Source organism: Macaca nemestrina, chromosome 9 (genome assembly GCF_043159975.1).
Source record: "Macaca nemestrina isolate mMacNem1 chromosome 9, mMacNem.hap1, whole genome shotgun sequence".
Classification (NCBI taxonomy): Eukaryota; Metazoa; Chordata; class Mammalia; order Primates; family Cercopithecidae; genus Macaca; species Macaca nemestrina.
The window spans coordinates 37,733,490-37,756,643 of NC_092133.1; the positions used below are offsets into that span (position 1 = coordinate 37,733,490).

The 23,154-nt window shown below is 39.9% G+C and overlaps 1 protein-coding gene and 1 long non-coding RNA gene across 6 annotated transcripts in view; one reads left to right on the forward strand and one right to left on the reverse strand.

Annotated features, from left to right (window-relative positions):
• The window catches only part of LOC105478471 (uncharacterized), a 79,734-nt gene that overhangs the window by 20,665 nt on the left and 35,915 nt on the right, over positions 1-23,154 (forward strand). The window lies entirely within an intron of this gene.
• LOC105478475 (cyclin J) lies at positions 5,054-22,819 on the reverse strand. Of its 3 annotated transcripts, none has more exons than XM_011735828.3 (6): positions 22,662-22,819; positions 21,920-22,029; positions 15,617-15,827; positions 8,971-9,270; positions 8,724-8,847; positions 5,054-8,099 (listed from the first exon to the last, which is right to left on the reverse strand). In XM_011735828.3, exons 2-6 carry the CDS (start codon positions 21,986-21,988, stop codon positions 7,688-7,690), a joined length of 1,116 nt encoding a protein of 371 aa, XP_011734130.1. In that variant the 5' UTR covers positions 21,989-22,029; positions 22,662-22,819; the 3' UTR covers positions 5,054-7,687. The 3 variants fall into 3 exon arrangements, with proteins under 3 accessions (XP_011734130.1, XP_011734129.1, XP_011734128.1); XM_011735827.3 differs by having other exon boundaries at positions 8,724-8,850; XM_011735826.3 differs by having other exon boundaries at positions 8,724-8,883.

The following is a 23,154-nucleotide window of genomic DNA, read 5'->3' on the forward strand; positions in this document are numbered from 1 at the left end:
CTCTGGAGTAGCTGGGACTACAGGTGCTGGCCACTGCCCCCGGCTAACTTTCTGTGTTTTTAGTAGAGACGGGGTTTCACCGTGTTAGCCAGGATGGTCTTGATCTCCTGACCTCGTGATCTGCCTGCCTCGACCTCCCAAAGTGCTGGAATTACAGGCGTGAGCCACCGCGCCCGGCCCCATGTTTTTCTGTTATTTCTCTGTATAACCTTTATAGTTTTTGGATAATATTGCTACAGTTATTTGATCCAGAAGTATTAATAACTCTTCATCCTTATCATGGACTGTAACCCTTAGCATTATAAAGTGTTCTTTTTAAAATCTGGTTTAATACATTTTGGCCAAAATTCAGCCTTGTCTGTTATTAAGATCCTTTCTTTTTGTTTGAGTTTTTCTGGTATCTCTTTACTTATCCATTGATCTTCAACGTTTCTGAATCATTTTATTTTAGACCTGTCTCTCATACAACATAGATTTGACTTTCACTTTGTGATTCAGTCTGAAATTCTTTTTCTCTTAATAGTTGAGTTTGTTTTCATTTATTGATTTGATATGTTTGGACTTAGTTCTGTCAGATTATTTTGTTATACTTTTGCTATTTATACCTTTAAAGTATATTTTACTATATGGACAGTTCGCTTTGTTTTCTTATTTCTTTTAATAATTAGAAAGCTTTGTGTTTTTGTTCCTGTACTTACCTTTGTAATACCGATTATATAATACCTGTTTTCTGTTTAGCCAGTATCTCAGTATCTATAATTCACTTTTATACGTAATAACAGAGTTAGTATATTTCCTTTCCTTTATTCTATCCCTCAATTCTACCAATTTTGTTTTCTTTCTTAGGGTTTACCTTTGTACCATGAAATATCCATGTACCACTCTTACTCAATTTGTCATTATTGCAGAAAGCTTTCTGACTCCCATCTCCTCTCACTAACCTATTCTGATATGGTCAGATCATTCTTCCTAAAACCATTTTCTAAAATCATTATTCTTTCTAAAACCAGTCTTCCTAAAATCATCATTCTTCCTAAAATCACCAGTGTCATATCACAAATCCTCAGCGATATCTCTGACTCCACAAAAACTGTATTCTCTTCTGGCTTTCAAAACTCCGTAACCCTTTGGGAGGCTGAGGCAGGCAGATCACGAGGTCAGGAGATCGAGACCATCCTGGCTAACAAGGTGAAATCCTGTCTCTACTAAAAATACAAAAAAAAATTAGCTGGGCGTGGTGGTGGGTGCCTGTAGTCCCAGCTACTCGGGAGGCTGAGGCAGGAGAATGGCGTGAACCTGGGAGGCGGAGCTTGCAGTGAGCTGAGATCGCGCCACTGCACTCCAGCCTCGGTGACAGAACAAGACTCCTTCCCAATAATAATAATAATAATAAAATAAAACTCCATAACCCAACCTCATTCTACTCACTCAGCCTTATTTCCTCTACAATTTCTCAATGAGTCTGCCTTCACTGTCCAACAATTGAGCTGAGAATACAAGAAGGGAAGGGCTTCAGCCAGGCTACTGCAGTCTGCTTTGTGCCAACACTAGGGGTGATGACTGCCCTAGTCTAGCTGAAGCTTTTCCCTTCTTTCTACACCCAGCTCAAGTCCCAGGTTCATAAAGCCTTTAGAAACTCCCCAGAAACTCTTTAGAGGCTGAGAAGCTCTTGAGAATTGGAAGATATTTACACCCAAGTTCAAGGATTACTTCCATCCCATTTCTGGTCTATGTCAGGGTTCTCTGTTAACTGGGAACTCAGGAACTCTCAAAGCAGCACTGCTCTGTTTGTAACATTCTGGCTTTATTCATTGAAATATGAGAAACTTTGGACCACTGCCTTAATTCTGCCCTTTGGAGTAATAGGACTTTTCACATCTGGGAAGACAAGCATTTTACCCTTCCTTAAACTTCAGATGAAAACACCACCAGTTCCTTCAGCTGTTACTCATATAACATGATTCCTGGACCCATCACCAGTTTGTGGCAAAACTTGGGTTTATCACCATTCCACTTAAAATTTGATTCACACGATTTTTGTAGATATGATCTAACCAGTGCTGAATCTGATGGGACTGTGCCTTCCTATGATCAGAGTACTCTACTTTTTAAATCAACCCAAGGCAGCATTTGTTTATTAGTCACTGCCTACTTTTGGACTGCATTTTTGTTTGTTTTGTTTTGTTTTGTTTTGTTTTGGTGGTGGTGGTGGTTTTGAGACAGGCTCTCACTTTGTCACCCAGGCTGGAGTATAGTGGCACAAGCTCACTGCAGCCTCGACCTCCTGGGCTCAAGCAATCCTCCTGCTTCAGCTCCACAAGTAGCTGGGACTACAGGCACACACCACCACGCCCAGCTAGTTTTTGTATTTTTTGTAGAGATGGGGTTTTGCCAAGTTGGCCAGGCTGGTCTTGAATCCTGGGCTCAAGTGATTCACCCACCTTGGCCTCCAGAAGTGCTGGCATTACTGGTGTGAGCCACCGTGCTGGCCAATTTTTTGTTACCTACGTCCCGAGAACCTATGATGTGCTATCATACTTCAGATCCCTATGACATACAGGGGCATAAGATGAGTAAGACAAAATCCCTGCTCTCAAGAAACATATGTTCATTCTATGAAATACCTAACCACGGATTTTCAGAACTGCCGAGGTCATCACAGACAAAGTCTGAGTAACTGTCACAACCCAGAGTTGCCTAAGACCTGAGTGCTAAAGGTAATGTGATATCCTGCATAGGAATCTGGGAGAGAAAAAGGAAATTAGGGAAAAACTAAGGAAATTTGAACAAAGCATGGATTTCTGTTACTAATAATACATTGGTACTGGTTCATTGTGACAAATGTACCATTTCAATATATTAATAAGAAGGGAGACTGGCTGTGGGATATATGGGGACTGTCTGTACTATCTTAGTAATAATTCTGTACATCTAAGCTCTTCTAAAATTAAAAATCTCAAGAAAAAAAAAAAAAAGGACAGCCTGGGTAACATGGCAAACGCCACCTCTACAAAAAATTGTAAAAATTAGCCAGGCATGTGGTGGTGTGTGCCTACGATCCCAGCTACCCAGGAGGCTGAAGTGGGAGAATTTTTTGAGCCCAGGAGGTTGAGGTTGCAGTGGGCCATAATGGCGACACTGCACTCCAGCCTGGCAGACAGAGGGAAGATATGTTTGACATAGTTTGGATATTTGTCTCCACCCAAATCTCATGTTGAAATATAATCCCCAGTGTTGGAGGTGGGACCTAGTGGGAGGTGTTTGTGTCATGGGGGCGGATCCCTCATGGCTTGGTGCTGTCCTTGTTAGTGAGTTCACTTCACGTGAGAGCTGGTTAAAGTGTGTGGCACCTTCGCCTACCCGCATTTGCTCCCACCATGTGAGATTCCTGCTGCTGCTTACCCTTCTGCCATGAATAAGTTTCTTGAGGCCTCCCAGAAGCCAAGCAGATGCCAGCTCCATGCTCCCTGTACAACCTACAGAAGCATGAGCCAGTTAAACCTCTCTTCTTTATAAATTACCCAGTCTTGAGTATTTATTTATAGTAATGCAAGACCGGCCTAACACAAGGTTCTAGTAGGGAGAAACTAGCAAGTAAATGAATACAAGATAATGACTGTTACCATTTTTAACTACAGGTCCCTTTGAGTAACTGATAAAACTTTAAGAACAGGGGAAATCATTTACATATAAATTGCATACCATGTCAAGGCTTTATGGACTTGATAACTAAATTCAGGGTGGTGATGCTTACCTGGGAGGCAGAGGGTGTTATGGGAGGAAAGACAGAGTGATAGTCAAGGATAGGACAGCAGGTGTCCTTCCCATATGACCCCTGAGCCTGATCTTTATGCTGTCAACTGACTATACTTGTTACTTTTTTAAAATCTAAGGGATGGAAAAATGAATGTTGAGTGATTCCTAAACCAACACGATATTAAACCGAGTTCCAGACTACACCAGCCTAATTTTCAGTGGCAGAGTCTAGCTCTGTTGCCCAGGCTGGAGTGCAGTGGTGTGATCTCAGCTCATTGCAGCCTCCACCTGAGTTCAAGTGATTCTTGTGCCTCAGCCTCCCGAGTAACTGGGACTACAGGCACGTGCCACCACACCCAGCTTGTTTTTGTATTTTTAGTAGAGACAGGGTTTCATCATGTTGCCCAGACTGGCTTCAAACTCCTGGCCTCAAGTGATTCGCTGGCCTCAGCTACCCAAAATGCTGGGATTACCGGCATGAGCCACCGCGCAGGCCTCTACTAGCCTAATTGCTTCAAGTGTGCTAGTCATATTTATCATAGATGTAAGCTGCTCGAGGCTAGGGAGGCTTTTACCATGTGCCTGACAGGCAGTTGTTGGTTATAAACTTGTCACATGGGGCTCAGATCGCCTCAAGGCAAAGCTACCTGGCCTGGTTTGGAATGCTTGTTCTTTTTCTTAAAGTCAGCTCTAAAGAACGTGGTATATTAACTCTTGAGAGCTGCTAAACCCTGGCACTGTGCCAGAACAAGTGACGATACAATACTTTTGAGACTGATTTCAAAAATGCTTTTTAAAAAGGCATGTAAATTCCTCACCCGCTTGTATAAACCTGTTAAACTTTACTTTTCAAAACAAATTCCATCTGCTAAGATTTGAGTTGAATTAAGTAGCAAATGATATTTATACTCAGGTAAACAGACCATTCGCACTCACTGTAGACCCTATGTTCCTTCTCACAGCTTTAACCATTTTCTGTGTCCCTACTTTTGAGATCAAACTTCAGATTTTCTGATGCTTGCATGATTGTTGAATAAATTAGAATCTGTAGATGCTAACATACTAACAACTGATTTTAAGCTCAAAAGGCAGCAATGGTGTCCAATATACTTTTGTGAGCTTTAATGCTCAGTATGGAATACATAACGAACAGATGTTTTATGCCACTAATGGCTATATTCTACATCTTCATGGCTTTTAGTAAATATAATCATGATTCCAAGTCTGAATTACATGAGATGCTTCACTAGAGCTGCAAACATACAAGTTTGTATTTGAAACAAAAATACCAAAGCCATTTTACTGAAAACTAGTTTTATTTTAAAATTAAGTGCATAGCACTCATCTAATTCCATTGGTGTAGACTTTAGCACCATACTTGCTATTTGCAATTAATGTCATAACACAGATACATTTTGGTTTGCAGTCTGTACTTGAGTAGTGTTTATTTAGTGGACTTTGGTAAAGCCCTTCATACATATTAATCTCTTCACAGTACACATTTAATGATGGTCCAGTAATCTCAAAAAAAAAAAAAAAGCCTACTTTGAAGACTAATCAATAAATTAAACAAAACAAAACCCACACAATGCTCCCCCACCCCCCAAAGCTAGCAGTTGTGAGTTGTATTTATATTGAAACCTAATGTTTTAAAAATAGTTCTGGTTCTCCAACCACCCCATCCCACCCCGGGTATGCAGCAATAGTAATCAATTATTTTATTCTACCCTCCCAAAAGATTATTAATCCAGTGTTCTTTAGCTTTTTAAAATATAAATTGGGAAAGTGTTATTAATAAGCTTTTTTAAAAGGCATATTCTTCTATAACAAGTACGGCATATAAACCAATCAATAAAAGTATTTGACAAGACATTAAGTTTCCACAGGCACTGGCTGTTGTTTCAAGTTGGGATCTCTATCCCAATATCTTACATTCATAGCATTATTGAGGTAGTTAAAATACTGAAAATTGGACTCCAGGTTGCTGGGTTCTGAATGTGAATGTGAAAGATATATTCTCTTTTGAGCCTACTTTCCCCCCAAACAATTCAAGTTTTCTTGAGGTAAGAACTACCAAAATCCAATTAGCAGCCTTCTTTAAAAAGGAAAAGTGATGATACTTTCAGAAAACAATTTTCATGCTTAAAAGCTGCCATGAGTGAGAGTTCTTACCTGAGTGGTTTTCATTTTATCTACCAGACTAATACATCCACATCATGCCCTATGTACTCTAAATATAAAAGTTATTTTCTTTTTAAGGAAAGGATATTTCTCTAAGCATTCATGCTGGCAGAAGCTACCCACCCACATTCATCCCTGGGAGCCATCTGGATCAGTCCATCACTGTGTTGAGCCCCTTCCCTTCCTGACAAAGGCCATTGGCTTGATTACTGAGACTCCTGCTGCATACCCACAACATCTTTATAGTAAGTTTGTCTTCAATGCATATTGTGGCAGTCACATATCTGCCACGCAGATTCCCTTCTATTCAAGTGCTATCTTAAAAAAAAACACAAAAAGACACATCTTACTAATTTTTAAACCAGAAAGCTTCCCTCCACCAAATCTTTCTTCTTCCACAGAAAAGAGCACAATGTATACAGTTTATCAGTTATTACAATGACTTTTTAACTTTTTAAGGTTATTCTTCCAAAATTCTTTACCCCCAAACTGCCCTTGCTGTAATGACAATTATTGCTGTTTGCAGTTAATACCAGTACAGTGAAATGTCCCAGGGCAGTTGTAGGGTCAATCTAATGAAAGTAGCTACTGAAATTTAGTCATCAGTTACCTTTGCCTGCTTAGACGGACTAGAGCTGGATTCAAAGGTTGCTTAAAAAACCTGTCTTCCACATAACAAAGTGCTGCTCTAGCACAACCTGAGAACTACCCTGGCCACAGTCCCTTCCAAAATAAACCTACAGGACTTTATTCTAGCACTGACCTCTTAGAGTTATGCCATCCCTTGAAATAACTTTTTAAGAATGTCGATTCTGAGTATAAATCACAGATTGCACTGAGAAATGCAAAACCTACATATGTATTATGAATCACAGGAACTACCACTTCATTCTGAGCTATAATATTATGTTCTCATTTGAAAACACACCCTAGCAAGAGTATTTTAACCTATGTTATAAAGGTAGTTCACACTATAACATTCCCAAGGCATGTTGCATTACAGTTAAGTGTTTCCAAGTAGTACAGATTCCCTGAGTTAAATCTATTTTAATTCTAAAAATTTGAGGTTGATCACTTAGGGAAAAAAAGAAAAATTATGACCATGATTTAAAAAACAAGATCTTTTTTACCCTTAATTTTAGTATATTAATCCAGATACCTATACTATTTATGAGAGGAAGTTATATAGAATCATCTAAAAAAATTTTTTCACTGCACAGATTGGTACAGCATAACAATTCGTAAGTTTAAACTTAGTCAAAAATTCATGTGTAGAACAAAAATAAAAAATTGCAGAATAAAAAAACCTTTTCAAAAATTAATACTGTAACTTTCCTTCATAAAAGACTGTTTGGCAAGTCCATAGATAAGATAAACATTTAGTCTTTGACTTAGAAGCCAACATTAGGCCCAGATGCTACCACAGGTCAGTTCTCAAAATGGCAAATTGGAGTCTGTCCAAATTTTCTGTTGTATTGAGTATTTTTGAAATATTTGGACCATCAACCAGGACTTGAACATTTTTGTCATACAAGGATTTGTTGTAACAGAATTTGACATACTGTTAATTTGCTTAGTCCTCCCAGGATTCATGGTGCATTAAAAGGGATATTCAGTCTTCCTGGTGCTGGCACCTGAAGAGTTCTGATGTCACTTAGATCCCTTTCCTTTTGAACAGAAGTTTACAAAACGCTTACCCATAGCTTCATGTCACAAAGCAGTCTGGGTCAGTTATCAGCTTCACACATAATCACCTTTCAAAACATGGAGTAATACAAGGGTAATGTTCATTTATCTGATAACTCCGGTTATAAGAAACACTCAGACAGGGCTTAACTTCTACTGGTATTGCCAGTGACATCCCAACACCAGTCTGCATGTGCCCAAGGCCCTGAACACTAGTTTGGAAGCCAGCAGGACATGTCTGTAGTGTGTAAGATGAGGTGTGTGTGGTCGATACAATCTGCTGACAGCTTGGTTGTTCTGACGTAGGATGGCGATACTGCAGTGAGGTCTGATGTGTCTGATGGAGATACTGAGGTTGCTGAAAGTGAACTGGCCGTGAGGGCTGGGAGGCTGTCTGGAACACACTTAGTTGCGCTGACTGAGGTCCTGCTTGCCCTCTCTGTTTGTTTGCTTCTTTCACATCATTATCGTGAGCGCTGAAACATGGAGAGAAAGGAAACTATTAAAAATATTACTTGAGAAGAATTTGCAAGAAAGTCAGGCCCCATCCCCAACTCCCCAACAGCTTCTTCCACCACTTGCCACCACTACCCAGGTAGCAGTCACTGCACCATAATTACAACAACAGTGAGACCCCGCTTGTGTCCTTCTAAAGCTATTTCCCTTGATGTGAACCTTCCTGGTAGCTTTGAGGATTATTTCCAGTTTGGGAGCTGTGTCCACAATAAGCACGTAAGTGTGGCTGCCACTTTGGTAACATCCTGGTGGCCCCCAAAATTCAAAGATGTTAGGAATGGGGCAAGGCTGGCCTGGACTGATCTCAGAGTTACTGACTTACAGACACAAAAAAGCAGCTCCTTTCCTTATCATGTGCCCAGAATCATTCTAGCAATGACATCTTCTAACTGGTTAATGGCCAAAAGGGACTCTCCTTCCCCAGAGTTCTGCTCATACATGGGCTTGCTCATGGCAGCAAGTAACTGCTGCTAAAATCAAATAACCTAGAAACTCTGTGCCTTTCAGAAGTTGTTTTCAGGGCACCTCATGCATGAAAAAAACTGTTAATGAGAAAGTACAAACACAATAATAAAAAGGCTTACATCAATAGTCGTTCAATACACTGTACTAAGAAATCCCAAGAGTAGGCAGTAAGACGATGCAGTCTTGTAGGCCACGTTGGAGAAAGACGGAGTATAATCCTCGAAGAAGCCACACATGCAGCAGCTACTAAAGAAGGTGCATAATTTAGAAAGGCATAATCTGTGGAGACACCAAAAATGAACTTAAGGAACAGAATACACGAGTCACAAGTGCACAAGTCACTTACTGGTATTCACAACAACCCACCTTGCAAAGACACTTCCAGGAAGTAATCTGCATATTTGGCCATGTAGAGTTTAGTCTTTTCCAAGCAAATCATTGGCCAGCCGTCATGAAGATCTGTTTCGTGTACTGCTTCAGAGAGATAATACTCAATGAAATGGGCAGCTGTTGGAAGGCAGAGGTTCCACTGAAAGGTTTCTAATAATAATAGTTCCATATGTAGCAAATTTTGTTTTGTTAATACTAGATTCATATTAGTCATACAACCCAGGCTGTTGAGCTGCTCCAGCTTAGGCACACTATCTTCTTTTTCTTCAAATTTACCTTATAAGAAAAGGGGATGGGAGGGGAGAGAAAATGTTAGGCAAGTGATCATTACAGGTCTAGTCAGTAAAATGGGATTTGCTGTCTTATTGCCAGGATTTAGATCCAAAGACGTAGTTTACCTTACACAGATACAATTGTGCCAGAACCTGTGTTTTCTTTCCCAGTGCCACCATCCCCAACCTTTCCCCAATCCCCTGGAAAAAAAAAAATGCTTGAAATACGTAAACATTTTGTTCTGTGTTCTAGTATAGAATGGAAATAGTCATGTGCCAGTGAAAAAAATAACTCAATCTCATCAGCTGAGTATTTTCAGGAAATTTTTTTTTGCAGTGGGTGGTAGCTAGCAAAATGAATTATTTGACTTTAGAGTAGAAGATAGCTTTAACAATTTAATGTCATAGTTTTATTTGAAATAAAACATAGTTAAGCTCCAATTGTTTCATCTTGGCATCAATATAATCTCAATTCCAGAGAAAGAGAGACTGGAGGGAGAAATTGGGTGAACATTTAACACAAGTACTATCATTCCATAAAAAACCCCATTCCCCACTTCTTCTGAATTCAAAACAAAAATCTAGTCTGTTGAAGAAAAAAGGGGCATGGGGGAGATAGTTTATATCTGCTTTTAAATTCCCTTACTGAAAGCAGAATAGTAAAGACAATATGGCTGAACATTATTCAAAAGGATTAATTTCTTTTCTGGAAATACCTATCTATAAGGTTTCAACTATGCACAGCTGAAGAATAAAGATTCCCTTTCCAGTCCCAGAATGTTTCTATCGATTATGTACCATCTTACACTTTACTTTCCAAACAAGCATTTTACTGTCTCTATATATAAAGCCTTCATTTTAGAAAGTATTTCTAGAACTGATGGCTGGAGAACATTTATAAACTATTAAGTACTATTATGATTTTCCAGATGCAGCAACAGAACCAGAGTTGTCATCAAGCCTCTTTGGGTCTTTGTTCCATGGTGGTCCACAAAAGAAAGGAAATTATAACTAAAGCTCTTACTACTGTGTTCTATTTTAGATTTAAGGTTTAAAACCATCATACTATGATTATTATAGATTTCTCACAATACATTTTACACCCATACTTGTTCAAAATCATTTGAATGTTTCTATAGCAACACATATTACTATATAAAAATTATTTTAATATTTTGATATATTTCAATATATTTTCATTTCCTTGGAAATTTTATAATTTTATTCTTTAAAAACGTTTTTTGGGAGAAGAACCAGAAAGAATGCCAAACCAGGAGAAACCAGAAGATTTCCTCTGTGATGATTCTCTTCTACAGGGGATGGGTTTGCACCACACATTAAAGTTGCTACACTCAGCCCAGATGCTCAGTGTACAGGCAGTGGTGCTAGAGCCAGTGCGGATTTGCTCATGTTGGTTTGCTTTGGAGCTGGGGGAAAAATGCTGCCGACTGCCTTGATCTTTGCTTAGGGAGCGGAACTGGTATAAAAGGTGTTTTTCTCCTATGCCAGGAGATTCTAAGCTCATGTGTTGTGAAGAATCTAAGCCCAAAGAAGCAGGAGTGATGGCAGAGAACTTCCTTATATCTAAACCACTCTAAATATTGCTACAGGTAGAAGTTGATCCCAAACTTAAGTAATTCAAACCTTAAGAATCTAGATAGCCTTTCCTAATTAAAATCACATAAAGATCAATTTAACAAGTTTTGCCAATAGCAAATACTTAAAGTTGAAAGCACTAAAGTGGTCTGTATGACACAGTTATCCAGCATATTGCCTGAAAAAAGAAGAGGAAACCAATGTTCTTTGTATAAAGTGAAATTCTTCAGAAGGAGAATGACCTAGAAATTTGGTTCAGTGTCTCTGGATGAATCATTACAGCTTTCAAGCACCCTGCCATTTGTGTAGCAACAGCAATACTGACAGAATACTTCAAAGGAATACTGTAGAAATTAATGAGTTTATTTATATTATGCTTAAAGTTCCTTTGAAGAAATTAATACATCGTAATTGAAGGAGTAAGAATGTTTCATATTATCTCTTTGAAATCTTCAACACTGGGAAAAAAATTGCATATGACCAATTTCACTGCTCAAAAACCAAGGTAGTGAGGTTGGCCAATCCATTTAAGGTCAGATAAGTTCAATCAAACCAAAAATGGAAGCCAAAAGGAAAATTTATATCTGAATTCCCAAATTTGCACTTCTAGACCAGAACTGACAGATTTCTATATTATTAAGTATCTATGAGATGTTTGCAGATGTTTGCATTTATAAAATATTTGGCTACTACAAGTGTGAAGGACTTTGCATATTGACCTTGCTAAGTTAAGAATAATCTGCATTCTGAATAAATAACCATACTTGAAGTTTTAATTCAGGGTTCAAATTTTTTGGAACTTTTCCATTATGTATAGTAATAAATATTCAGATACATGGATATTAAAAGATTTCAAAAAGTGTGATAATGTCAATGAGTACCTGCATTCATATCTATAGTTTTTGTTGTGCTGACTTCTATGCATATGTTCATTTTAAGTTTACTTATCCACATTACACACACAGATCACAAAGATCAGTTTCTTCAATTGAAAGGAAATACCAGAAGCCATGTGAGTATATTGATAAAGGCCCCAAACAGGAAATAAGGGCACAGGAAATTCATATCTGCTTCCCAGAAAATAAAGAATTAGAGGCCATAGAAACAAAAACACTGGGTTGTCTTTCCTTTATAGGATATGTTCATATCAGCCATGGAAACCAACACATTTTCAAAGCCAGCAGTGAATAGTAGGTATGTGGTAGAGATTTATATACTGAATAGGGCACGGATCAGATGTCACCAAGTGCTCTGCCAATCCACATTCTATTGTTTTATTACTAAGTAGGAGGAGAAAAAGTCATCCCTAACATATACTAAGAATTATCACAAATTTATAACATGAATCTAATATAAAAGTGGGCAAAGAAAAAGGTAATTCATAGAAAAAAAATTCTAAGCTCATTAAAAATTGAGATGTAAATTAAACCAGCTGTGAGATACAAATTTTCACAGATCAGTAAAAAGCTTTGCTAACCCAGTATTGGTTGGCAAGGGGAAACAAGTACTTGTTACAAATTGTTACTACTATAAGCCTCTGTCTCACTTTTCACTTTGTCTTGACTCCAAGATCATTTCTTAGTTATGTAAGATCTTGAGCAAATTATGAGAAATCTTATCTCCAAGATTACTTCCACATGCTCCATAAATGTAATGTTGGTCACAGAAGCCAAGGGAAGCCAGGGCATACATGTGAAAGAGTTGGAATAGCAAAATTTCCCTGGACAAATTAGGGTCCAGTTTGAAATAGGCCAAAACCTTTAGGGTAAAGGAGGCAGGCTAAAGGTAACAGAGCAACTTATGGGGGAATTAATAATTACCATGCTAATCTTTTAATGTTTCCATTTCCTACATGCTTTTAAACATATTACCCCCACTTGATCCTCAGAACAACTTTGTAAGGTGTCTTTATTTCCATCTTATAAAGAAATAACCTGAGATTCAAGGGTTGTTGAAATTCATATTGCTGATAAGATTCCAACCTAGGGAATCCATCACTATGGTCATTGCTCGAAAACACTACACATAGCTCTCCAATCAGAGATAATCTGTAGGCTCTTTCTTCTAATAGTATAGACATAAGCATTTGCTTCTAGAACTTACAAAGTATGCTCCATCCACTTACAGCTTCCCATTACAATGAACTCCACAAATTTAAAACAGGAATCAGACATTGAAAACAGGTTATCAGTTTATAAGAATCCTAAGCTCTTCTGCTGTAAAGTTATAGACTAGGGTTGGGGAGCAACGGTAAAGAGACTGCTGCCTGCTAAGGGCCAACCTCTTCAATTCCCGACCTTGGTATAGAACTGATAGCTCAAACTCTTTTGAACAACTTGTTACTTGCGAGGAGCAGAACTCCTTAAGAATACCTCATATACATTCCTACTCTCGTGCAAAAGGAAGAATGTAAAAGCAATTCTTTCCTCAAGGAAAGGGAAATCAGGAGTCATCAGCAGAAAAAAGAGGGAGGTATCCAGTTCTTTCAGTAATAAGTGATAATTCATATTTGAACCCTAGCAAATACAGATCCTAATGCCTAATTACTGGAAAGTCACAAATAACTACATCTTACCACTGATATTAATCCAAATAGTTCAATAAAATAAATTGTTCATGACCTTAAACTAATAGAAATATATAATTTAAAAATAACAACAATTGAAAACTCAATTCCAACCAACCTAAGATGGTACACAAAGATGACCCTCCCACTTGGCCCACACTACACTTCAAGAATTACAGGCATAGAGCAGGTGGGACATGGTAGTGTTAAAATGACAGTGATGGCCACACAGTTACTTTCCATTAATGATACCAAGCTTTTAAAATAATCTAACTTGCATGTCTGATTTCCAATGACACTCTACTATAAACTGATTCTATAATAAACATTCTGTACAATAACAAAAAGCCATTTTATTTGTGGACTCACATCTAAACTGTCAAGTGTGAGCTTTTCCAATCTTATACAAACTATTAAACCCCAAAGGGCTTCACAGCCAGTGATTAAACACATACAGTATTACACACATGGTTACTTACAAGCATGAAACTTTAATTAGAGGCTAAATTAAAGGTTAATTATAAATATACAAGCATTACCTCTCTGGCTCCTGGGTGGGGGGTGAGGGGTGAGGGATGAGTGAAGTGTCTGAATTTTAGAGAACAATAGATTAAAGGGGAAATGTAGATATTCAGGAAGTAAATGGTATTCTAAGAATTTTGCTCAACGTACATGGGGATGAGACTGGAAAGATGGCTGGGTCCAGATGAAAGATTCTAAACACTACATTAAGCAGTTTCCACCTTAACATATAGGCAGTGGGAAGTCATGCTGCAGCTGTGTTTTATTTACATTCAGCCTGGTTCTACAATGGATCTGAAATAACTTACAAAAGGACATTCCAGGGGATAAAATAAGTAGTTGAGGTCATCAGATCAGAGAAAGAACAAAGGTCGGAAAATAAAATCTGAGAAGAGATTAGTACCAGAAATGATATTACACAGGACTACATTTGGTTTCAGGTTTGTAAGCAGCCAAGCACAGAAGTGCTCAAGAACTTTAGTGGCATGGATATAGGGGGAATGTTCCTTATTTCATCCCAGCCATATTTGACCCCAAAACCTCAAGTGGGAGAGGTGAAGGTTATCAGTATATCTACGTACTACTTTAAGATTCTACTGTAATGACATGGATAATACAGAAACTACATTACTGATTTAACTTCAATATCAAATACAATCTTTATCCCTCAAGTGGGAGTTAAAAGTGAAGGTTATCAATACATCTACATACTATAAATTTCTACTGTAATGACATGAATATAGGAACTATATTACTGATTCAACTTCCATATCAAATACAATCTTCCACATTATTAAAAGAAACACAATTTCAATTCCTTTACGTGCCCTATCTTCAGTGAGAGTACCAACAAGCAATGAAATGAGATACAGGAAAATGTAAAGAGAGAGAGAGGCCAAAAGGTCCAAGGTCCACCAGTATTTTCTGTACTGAGTAACAAACATGGTTGTATCAGATTGTATCTTGGAGCCTACTACATAGTTGGTCTAATGCATAAGCAAAAGTTTTCACATTTGTAGTAGTTGCACATTAACTTTTAGTTCATTAAGCCAACTCATTATGTAGTCAGTAGAAAGTATTTTAATATAAGAGTATGGTACTTTTAAGACAGTTTCTCAACTTTAGCTCCATTGATGTTTTGGGACACAGAATTTTGTTATGGGGAACTGTCCTGTACACTACAGGATGTTCAGCAGCATCCCAGGCCTCTATGTACTAGATGCTAAAAAAGCATCTCCCACTCTATCACCAGATGTGACAACCAAATGTCTGTACACATTGCCAAGTGTTCCCTGTGGGACAAAACTGCTCCTGGTTTAGAACCACTGTTTTAAGACAATGGTTCTCAATTGGAAGGTAAAGCAAAATCACCTTTGGAACTTTTTCAAAAAGTTAAAAAATACCCAGTACCCATTATGTAGATTTTGTCTTAGTAGATCTGGAGTGGCCGAGGATGTACAGCTTAGGCACATGTTTTTAACAGGTTCCAAAGCCATTTTTCAATGTCTGGTTAAGAATTATTGCACTGAGAAGCACTTTTAAGCTTCCTGATACTAGTGAACTGGAATGAATGGGATTTGATGATATTTCACTGAGTTCTACATAAATTTATTTTATTACATAAACATCAGAAATTTCCAGTCATGTAAATCAGATTCATACTTACTTGCTAGAAGCAGGCAGGAAAGCGCAACTAAATGCAGCTGCTGGATAGAGATGTCATAGCGGTCCATAAACAGGTCCAGTAAATAGACAGCAAGATGGCGGGCAGAAGGGCAGAGCGTGAAGCGATTGCTCACAATGGCAATCAAGTCAGCAAAATACCGTCTGAGACTTAATTGAGGGGACTGGCCTTTATAGGAGGGCAACTTCAGCTCCTAAGTCAAAAGGAACAACATTTAGTCTGACCTATCTGTAGACTTACCCCACAATGCAATGACTTAACATTGTTTTTCCAATATATTAGTATTACAAGTGCCTAAAACATACTTTTCTTGACTGGAATACAAAAATGAAAAAAGTGGAAGGATAATGAATGACACTTAAAACCAAAATTTTCTCCTTATTCTTAACCACCTCTGATGTGAACAATTACAGATGTTCTTGTTTCTTGCTTTCTCGAATGGATTCATCTTACAAAGATTTTTAATAAGGGAATCCTATTTTCCCTACCAGGTGTTTTCAGAAAAACATCCCTGACAAAAAACCAACCACATAACACACACACATCCCTACACCTCTCCAAGATGCTCAAAACTTTTGGTTAAAGGGTAATAGATAAGTGGAAATGCTGCATGCAGTATTATACTTGCATTAGTGTAGAAACCAGTACCTATACACTAGTATCTTCTAATTTTGTTTCCCTTTTAGCAGTTTTATGATCTGTCCTTTCCCATCATCCTCTCATACACCTAAAATCACTGTTCAATCTCAGGACTGTATCAACTTGTTTTTTAAAAATTGGAAAAATTATATACTATTAAAATATTTCCAGAGCATAGAGAAAGATGAAAAGCTTCCAAATTCATTTTATAAAATCAGCATAATACTGATACTAAACCCAACACGTATCACAATAGAAGAAGTAACAGGGATATGACACCAAAAGCAGAACTCCCCATGCCCTGCAAAAAAAGAAAAAAGAAAAAGAAAAGAGAAAGGGGACTTTAACAAAATTAAAAACTTTTATTTAACAAAAGATGCTATCAACAGAGTAAAAGGGCAACCCGCAGAATGGATGAAAATATTTATAATCATATCTGATAAGGGGTAAATATCTAGATTATATAACTTATACAACTGGACAACAAAAAAACCTGATTATAAAAATGGGCAAAGGACTTGAATAGACATTTCTCCAAAGAAGATACATACAAATGCCCAACAAATATCATGAAACATGAAAAAGATGTTTGTTCAGCATCACTCATTATTAAGAAATGCAAATCAAAACCACTAACAGCACTTCACACCTAGTTGGATTGCTATTATCAAAAACAAACAAAAAAACAAAACCAGAAAATCACAAGTGTTAGCTTTAATGTGGAGAAATTGGAATCCTTGTGCATTACTGGTGGGAATGTAAAATGATGTAGTTGTTACAGGTAACAGTATGGCAATCCCTCAATAAATTAAACAGAGTTATGATCCAGCAATTCCACTTTTAGGTATATACTCAAAAGAACTGAAAGCAGGGACTTGAAGAGAGATTTGTACACACATGTTCAAAACAGGATTATTCACAATAACCAAAAGGTGGAAACAATGCAAATGCCCACCAGCAGATGAATGGATAAACAAAATGTGGTATATACATGGAATATTATTCAGACTTAGAAAATTCTGATAATATGCTACATGGATGAACCTTGGAGACAGTATGCTAAATGAAAAAAGTCTGTAATCCCAGCACTTTGGGAGGCCGAGACGGGCGGATCACGAGGTCAGGAGATCGAGACCAGCCTGGCTAACACGGTGAAACCCCGTCTCTACTAAAAATACAAAAAAAAAAACTAGCCGGGCGAGGTGGCGGGCGCCTATAGTCCCAGCTATTTGAGAGGCTGAGGCAGGAGAATGGCGTAAACCTGGGAGGCAGAGCTTGTAGTGAGCTGAGATCTGGCCACTGCACTCCAGCCTGGGTGACAGAGCGAGACTCTGTCTCAAAAAAAAAAAAAAAAAAAAAAAAAAAAGAAAAAAGTCACAAAAGAACATTTATTGTATGATTCCACTTAATGAGTTACTTAGAATAGTCCTATTTATAGGGACAGAAAGTAGAACAGTGGTTATCAAAAGCTAGAGGGTAGGAAACTGGGGAGTAATCGTTCAATGGGTATGGAGTTTCAGTTTGGGAAAATGAAAAAGTTCTAAAGATAGATAGTGGTGACAATACAAATGTACCTAATGTCACTGAACTGTACAGTTAAAAATGGTTAGAATGGTAAGTTTTACGTTATGACAGGTGCTGGCAAGGTTGTGGAGAAAAAGGAACGCTTTTACTGTTGGTGGGAGTGTAAATTAGTTCAACCATTGTGGAAGACAGTGTGGTGATTCCTCAAAGACCTAGAGGCAGAAATACCCTTTTACCTAGCAACCCCATTACTCGGTATATAACCAAAGGAATATAAATCATTCTACTATAAAGACACATGCACGTGTATGTTCACTGAAGCACTATTCACAATAGTGAAGCTATTCACAGCAAAGACATGGAATCAACCTAAATGCCCATCAATGATAGACTGGATAAAGAAAATGTGGTACATATAGACCATGGAATACTGTGCAACATAAAAAGGAACAAGATCACATCCTTTGCAGAGATATGGATGGAGCTGGAGGCCATTATCCGTAGCAAACTAATGCAGGAAAAGGAAACCAAATACCGCATGTTCTCACTTATAAGTGGGAGCTAAATGATGAGAACCCATGGACACATGTTGGGGGGAACACCACACACTGGGGCCTGTCGGAGGGTTGGGGTGGGAGGAGGAAGAGGATCAGGAAGAATAGTATATGCTAGGATTAATACCTAGGTGATGGGATGATCTGTGCAGTAAACCATCATGGCAAACGTTTACCTATGTAACAAACCTGCACATCCTGCACACGTACCCCTGAACTTAAAAGTTTGGGGAAAAAAAGTTTTATGATGATACATTTTACAATAAATGAAAAAGGAAAGTTATATATTCACCTAAATTAATATTATCTAAGATAAATGGATAAATAGTCAATGTAATTTAGTAGTATAGCCAAAGAATACATCAATTCTGGTTGTTTTTTGAGACACAGTCTCCTTCTGTAGCGCCAGCTGGAGTACAGTGGCACTATCTTGGCTCACTGCACCCTCCACCTCCCAGGCTCAAGCAATCCAACCACCTCAACCTCTGGGGTAGCTGGGACTACAAGCACTCACTGTCATGCCCAGTTACTTTCAGTAGAAACAGGGTCTCGCTATGTTACCCAAGCTGGTCTCGAGCTCACAGACTCAAGTGATCCACCTGCTTTGGCCTCCCAAAGTGTTGAGATTACAGGTGTGAGCCACCATGCTTGGCCAAAAAAAAATTTTTTTTTTCACATAAAGATGCCGATTTCTCATGCAGCTCCTAGGATTTTTTTCTCCTTAACTGTTTCTTCGGATCTTTATGATGGTGTAAGTGAGTGGCAACTTTACCTTTGCTGCTATCATGTGACATTTATTGAGCATCTCCCACGTTGCAGACACTATACTAACCCAGGCATAAAAGCTGGAAAAACAGTCTTAAGCCTATCTCTAGCGGGTGAATCAAATACATAGATTATCACACGATATAGTCATCACAGGTTATTATGGCAACACTTAGGAAGAAAATCTAACTTAACTCAGGGATTAGGGAGTTGGGAAAAAAGGCAACACCAGATCAGGTTTTTCCCAAAAAGTGGCCTGAACATGGTCTTAAAGACTCCCTGGAAAACACTGATGGACCACTTTCTTAATGTTTCTCACAAAGCTAGAATTGTTCCCATTTGTCAAGGTTCCTAAAAACAGTTTCTCAAACAGCCTGTCACACTAACTATACACAGCAAAATAATGAGAAGAAAGGAGACAAAAGGGTGTAAGGTGACAGCTGCTTTGTAGGGGTTTTTTTTTTGAGGGAGTGGATAGTTGGCATGATTTCCATTTATTGTCATTTTCACTCTTCCCTAGTAAACACAGTGCTAGTCACACTAAATATTTCTCCACAAACCTTGGGCCTAAACATAGAACACCTTCCGCAGTATCTCAATGGCAACTGCACAAAGGAAGACCTAAATGTGGATGCTCTAAATTATAGATAAGATTAGACTATGAAGGCAAGGATCATGTCTTGTTCACTGTTATTGCTCTAACACCTGGCATAATATCATGTATGTCATAAATAATCAACATGTTGAAGAAAAACAGATGACTATCCGACTGAATCACCAATTAATAGCCTGGAATTACCACGTCTTTTCTAGGAGAAAAGTCCATTTTAAGTTTCCTTCAGTGTATTACAAACAGTGGTCTCTCCAGTTCCACAAGTTTAAGTTTTACTGATTAATGTAAATTATTTATAAAGTGTTGCCAGTAAGAACCACGGTTTGCATAATGCTTAAACATAAAGACAACCCAGGGCAGTAGGCCATAGGTGGCCCAAGAAAACTTTCAGTGGCATTCCTTCAGACCCTGTGGTACCTTGTCCTCTGATAGGTCATAAGCAACTTGAGTGTAGGGTTGGGTCTTATGCCTTGGATGCTCCAGAAACTAATTCACAAAAGCCTTCAACAAATCTAAATCTAGAAAAAACAAACAAAAACAAACCAAAAAAAAAAAAAAATCCCATGTCCAACCTCAACTGACAAAATTAATTCAGATAATCATTCATGAATTAAAATGATACACACATAAAATGATTGAAAACTACAGAAATCACCAAGAAAAACCTTTTAAGTGTCATGCCAATTAAAAAATGTATTCTTGGCTGGGTGCAGTGGCTTATGCCTGTAATCCCAGCACTTTAGGAGGCCCAGGCAGGTGGATCACCTGAGGTCAGGTGAAACTCCAACTCAAAAAAAAAGTACTCTTAGTATCAACTAATTTCACCACATACCAGAGGGATAAAGAGGCTGACACTTAAAACACTTTTCAAAATATGTACAACTCTATTAATTTTTTTAAAAAAGAAAAAATTGCACGTTGAAAGATGACATCTGCCAAAGAAGAAAAGATCAAAAGCGTATCTGGACAATTTTCCAAGTAAAGAACCTGTAACTCTTTCCTAAGACTCCAGAGATCCCACTAGTTAGAATTTTTATGCGGTACAAACCATCTCCTAGGGGGCTGAACTGTATTTTAGTGAATCTTAGAAACTGAATGTCAGAATTAGGAAGTAGCATTTAGAAATCTCAGGCCTAGAAAAGGGTAACAATTTAAGTCAGAATTAGGTTTTCCAATCTACTTGACCTGGTCAGAAACTCAAGATAAAAAGTTCGTTATCATTCCAGGATCTCAACCCCAAGATTCAGAATCCTTTTTGTTGAAAGAGTCAGCTATTTTGCTTCTTTCTCAATTTTCTACATTTAACAAATGGCTTTCTTTATCCAAGGTGAAACTGAGTTAAGTTAGAGATCATTTTGGATCTGGTCTCTCTTTTGGTTATCAAAGAGGCAGAAATGTCTCATTAATCTGCCTAATGTGCCTTGCCACATGCAGAATAAAATCGTTACTTAATAGTAACAATATACAGACTCTGCTTTGTGTTGGAAAAGTATTTTTTTCGCAATATCTATTAAGTATATTAGGTCTACTTTCTGCCTTTGATATCAGCAGGAAGGGGCGGCCAACTCCCTCCACTTTAGGGCTTTTGAACAGCCCAAATCCTGAGGGGTAAGCGATAAGAAGTTATCACTTTGTGCTCACTATTTACCAAGAGCAGTTTCTAAGCACATGTACAGTACTAACTTTAGTTTCACAATCGCCAGAATCATAAAGCACACTCGTATTATTCCTCATTCTACAGATGAGGAAATCAAGAAACAGAAATTTAACTTGTCCCAAGTCTTACAGTAAGGGAGCGGAAAGGTTGAGGAATTTATGTACAAAAGCGACTTAAACTGGCTGCATGCAACAGCAACTCTCGAACAAAGAGGGCTGTTCTGCCCAACAAAAATTCAGTATATATATCTTTTAAAATACAAGATCAAATTCATGATCCACCTGGATATCAGAACGTCCCTTTCCACGTTCCCTGGCCCAACTACAATCTCCCTCCCCATTCAAGTTGCAGGTTCTTCTGATACATCCCAGAGAAGGAGCCAAGAAGTTAATTAACCTTGAGCAAATGAGCAAACTCGTCTTTTCTGGCCCAGAAGATAGTGAGTAAAGAACCTGACCAGACCTTCTAGAGAGCCGAGATTCAGAACAACTGGCGCGAGACACAGGAGAAGGCAGGCCGGGCCTCGGAGTTACCTTGTAGCGAAGCGCTTGGTGAATGTCGGCGGCCAGCTGTCCTCGCCACCACTGCCCCTCCAGCTCCATGGGACCCGGCGGCGCGCCCAACCCGACGCGGCAACTCGAGTCTGTAAGACACACCCCAGGCGCGGTCACTGCCGGCTCCCCCGCGACCCTCTGTGCCCCCTCCCCGGGGGGTGTGACCTCAGGCCACCCGGTGTGGCTGCTCATCTTCACCTGACTCTTCCTCAACACAGCCCGACCCGAGTCGTTTCCCCCAACGCCACACGCGAGGCCGGGTCTGCCCCTCAGTAAGAGCCGAAGGACTCTGAGACTCCCTGCCCGACTGTGTGTCGGGCAAAAGGGGATCCACTCGGGCCCTGAGGTGCCAAAGCGCGGAGCCAGGTGCGAGCTCGGGAAGAGCTGGGGGAGGCCCAGCTGGGGCTCCCTGCGTCCGGCGCTGGAGCCCTCCCGCCCGTCCTGAGCAGCGGGGAGAGGTGACACGGTCATTGCCCCGCTGAGGGGAAACGCTCCCATGGAAAAGTCCGGGGGTGACCGTCTGCCTGGCCGGGGGTCTCCGCGTAGACGTCGGGGGCCTGCTCCTTCCCGGGACCCCCGAGAAACGCACGTTCCGCGCGGCCTCAGAAAGGGGAACAAAAGGCCGGGCCAGCCAGGCTCTGCGCCTCACCCCGGGAGGGTCCGCTGCCTCGCGCCTACCCCAGGCCTGCCAAGCCGCCCGGCCCCACGCTGGCTCCCTTACCCGGAACCGCGGCCCTTACAGCCCCAGCCCCGCCGGCGTGCGGGGGACGCCGGCCCCGCTCATGTTGCGGACAGTCGGCCGCTAAGCGCCGGCCTCAGCTCGGGCCCAGCGCCTGGACGCTCGCGCCGCCCATTGTTAAAGGACCGGCAGGCGGCTCCGCGTACAAAGCCAGCGCGGGGGCACTTGAGGCCCCGCCGCTGCCAATCTCGTCTCGCGATACAGCGGGGTCGCCCCGAGCCGTCCAATCGGCGGTCGGGCCGGGTCCAGGTGCAGAGCCAGGCGGCGGCGCGGCGGCTCCCGCCTGGGCTGGGTGAGCATCGCGGACGGCGCGGCGGGGCCTGGCGCTTCGGTTGCCGGGGCGCGCAGCCGCCACCTACTGCGAAGCTGGCCTGATCGCGGGCTGGGGTCGGCAGAGTGCCGGAGAAATTGTAACGTGGATCACTGCAGTGACCAATCTAGTTAGGCCACTCACCTGCTGAGAACCTTCGATGGC